This window comes from Plectropomus leopardus, unplaced genomic scaffold, assembly GCF_008729295.1.
Source record: "Plectropomus leopardus isolate mb unplaced genomic scaffold, YSFRI_Pleo_2.0 unplaced_scaffold21765, whole genome shotgun sequence".
Classification (NCBI taxonomy): Eukaryota; Metazoa; Chordata; class Actinopteri; order Perciformes; family Serranidae; genus Plectropomus; species Plectropomus leopardus.
The window spans coordinates 1-3,579 of record NW_024623566.1 but is presented as its reverse complement, the minus strand read 5'-3'; the positions used below and the strand labels follow the sequence as shown (position 1 = coordinate 3,579).

General features: G+C 40.9%; 1 protein-coding gene across 1 annotated transcript; it reads left to right on the top strand.

The window, feature by feature from the left end:
* Nucleotides 1–253: 253 nt before the first annotated feature.
* On the top strand, nt 254–2,567 carry LOC121965822 (adenylate cyclase type 8-like; the record flags this gene model as incomplete). Its single annotated transcript, XM_042515943.1, has 5 exons — nt 254–384; nt 584–695; nt 791–918; nt 1,062–1,220; nt 2,435–2,567. Coding segments are annotated over 5 exons (663 nt in total), but the record flags the coding sequence as incomplete, so codon positions are not given.
* Between the last annotated feature and the right edge of the window lie 1,012 nt (nt 2,568–3,579).

Here is a 3,579-nt window from a genome sequence, read left to right as displayed (position 1 = left end):
AATGATGATGATGAATAAAATAAGCAGAGAACAGCAGAGTGACTGTAGTAACAATAAGAGAGACAGTGCAGCTGATACAGTACTGCAGCAAATGAGTACTGAAACCTTTTCAAATATTCAATATAAATTAAATAATCAATATTTAGACAGTGTTAACCCATATTCATAATTTAAAAGATAAATAAATGTGTCTTCTGACCTGTGCTGGTCATGGCATACACTGTCAAACAGAGTTGATCATTTTGCCACTCAGGAGCGTCTGGTGCTGTCGATCCTGCCTCGCTTTGTTGCCTTGGAGATGATCGCTGATATGAGCTCTATGGAAGATGAGCTCAATCCTCAGGAGTTTCACAAGATTTACATTCACCAGTACAAAGATGTCAGGTATACACACACACACACACACACACACACACACACACACACACACACACACACACACAAAGTGTGTATTATAGTAATTACAAGGGATATATAAGAGGAATTTAGGAAATAAGAAATTATTAGCTTTTATTTGCATGTGTTCACTGGAACCAAAAATGTTTTAGTGTTTCTTTTACAGCTGTTTTTCTCCTCTTTGCAGCATCCTTTTTGCAGACATCAAGGGCTTCACACTGTTGTCCATGAACCTGTCTGCCCAGGATCTGGTCCGAACCCTCAACGAGCTCTTTGGACGCTTTGACCGACTGGCAGAGGTGAGAAATTGAGCTCTTGTTCTTTTTTGAGATAACATACATTTTCTATTCTATCAATATTTAATCTTCCATCCTCTAATTTATTTTCCTCATAGGAGCACCACTGCCTTCGGATAAAGATACTGGGAGACTGTTACTATTGTGTGTCAGGTGTCCCTAAGCCACAGCGTGCTCATGCCCGTCATTGTGTTGAGTTGGGCCTGGCTATGATCAACACCATACAGTCAGTCTAATCTCGCTTCTCGGGGCATTATCATAACCATCTCTTGCAAAACAATGATACTTTTAATTTCACTATTCTATGTTTATGTGCAGAATGAGTAATTGCTGTCACTAAGTGGTTGTTTTACTCCCCACCAACACCAGATACGTGCGGACGCAGCTGAACTTTGACATGAATATGAGGATCGGGATCCACTCAGGTTCTGTCCTGTGTGGGGTGCTGGGCCTGCAGAAATGGCAATTTGACGTCTGGTCCTGGGACGTGGGCATAGCCAACATGCTGGAGGCCGGGGGCATACCGGGGTGAGTGGTCTCTGCTAGTGCCAGTTACCAGTAACAGTAGCCCTTCGATGCAACACACTTAATCTCTGCCTGGATTAACAGATATTTTTATGGGACAGGGCTCCATCTATGACTCAGTACCCCTTTCTCTTTTGCCTGGATCCCACTGTTATTTTTGTATCTATATCTGTAACTTAATAAAAAAGTTTTATAAGTCACATGATGCTGTGGCTGTGCACTTGTGGATAGGAACTGGCTCCTTCGGGCACGATGTAGCAAGAGGTGTTATTGCTTGTTACCCTCATACGTGGCCGCTCCCACGTGGCTTGCTTTTCCATTATAGTTCGCATAACATGCCAATTTAAGACTATATGAAGATAGACAACACATTTCCAACTTCCCATTTGTCTATTAATAAACTCCACTTCTCCTCTTTCTTCCGTCCTCCTGCCTGTTACCCGCAAATTGATCACAGCTTGATATCTTAAAAGATGTCAAAATTTCTAAAATGCATCTCACGGAGAAAGGAGCAAGGCTGCACAGGTGTGAACTTTGCAGAAGCCTTTTCAGCGCCTTCAAAGTGTAAAAGAAGCTACATATGTAACTGACATCGCTTTAAAATGATGGCTCCAAGCATCGATGTCTCATTTTTAAAATGCCTGTTGCCTCAACTCCTCTCTCCTAAAGCATCTTCCTTGCCTCCCCTCCACAGTATTGATCGGAGGATTGAGCCGCTGTTTTGAGTTCCTGCCCGTTCATCTGCCAGCCCAACAACGAGTCAATAACAGCTAGAAAACATGACATCAAACTTCCCTTTTAAAACATTAAATCACTAATTAAAACCAAACTTGTTAGAAAATGCAGCATGATAAAAACTACCTTAAAATGCAGATGTCATCTTTGGAAAAAAAAATAATTTGACATGTACTTGGTGTTTTAGTTTGGCCCATGTCCCATCTGCTAACATGGAAGGTGCGGAGTTAATGTGTTATACTGCAGCTGGCCAGCAGAGAGGGATCGAGATGTTCTGGCTTCACTTTTACAGAGCTGTCATGCCATCTATCTTTATTACACAGTCCATTATGTAAACCCAAACTTTGGTTTTCTACAGTAAATGACTTGTCAAGTCCTGGGTCTCCTTATATATGGAAAAACAAAAAAAAGAAAAGCTAAGCACATTTCTAAAGTCTGAATGAAATTATACAACATCTCTGCTTCTATTCTCTCTCATCCAGACGCATCCACATCTCAAGGGCGACCCTGGACTGTCTGGAGGGCACCTACAAGACAGAAGCCGGTCACGGCCGTGACAGGAACGAGTTTCTGCTCAAACACAACATCGACACGTTCCTCATCTGCCATCAGGAGGAAACGAACAAAGTCGATCCTGCTGAGCCCCCCAAAGTCCAGAAAACAAATCGAACCTGGAACCCAGAGCTGCCTTTTCGGAACGTCATCGACATGAACAGTGTACGTGCAGGGATACAAAAATATCGATAAACATGAAGCATGACTGAGGTTCTTTAACCATTAAAGCTCAACCTGATTCATCTCACACCATCATTTCTCCTCTTACAGATCCTCGCCTCCTTCACCAACGGCTCAGTGCCCAACATATGGCATTCCACCTCCAAGGAGATAAACAAACGTATCAAGCACGCCATTGAGGTTCGAAGCAGTGATCGTATGCACAGGGAGCACATCACTCCTCTGACTCTGGTGTTCAAAGACACGCACATCGAGGACAAGGTAAAGATGCTGGTTCAGACAATGTTTGGAAGGAGGAAATGAGTAAATGATGTAGATCTTTCTGATCTCTTTTGGTTTGTCCAGTTCTCCCAGATGAGAGATGAGATGTTTAACTCCAACCTGGTCTGCTCCTTCATCATGCTCCTCTTCCTCATGGCTGTTCAGGCCCTTATTCCTGCGCCCAGGTGAGAAGACACAGACACTGTCCACATTGAGAACTTCATTTTTACGGGTTTATCAGATTCAAATGGGCTATTTATGCCCTTTTATTTAAATAAACTCTGTTAAGTTTTTAATCAGTACGCTCAAGGTCAATGATATTTTCACTTTAATATCACTTTTCCAGTAAACAAACCTGAACATGACTCAAGATGATCTCTCATGTTTTTTGTAGTTTAATAGCAGATAAATTATCAACTGCAGCTTCAAGATATGATACATTCTTAATTTTATTTTTTTTTTAAAGTGCTGAAGAACCTGAATTTAAAGAACTGAACAATATCAACAATATCTAACTAAAAAAATATTAGCTTTAATATCCTACATTATGTGTAGGATTTGAAAATTACTTTCCATTGAATTAACTTCTGAACAAAACATTTTAAATAAACAAATAAATTAATTAATTAAT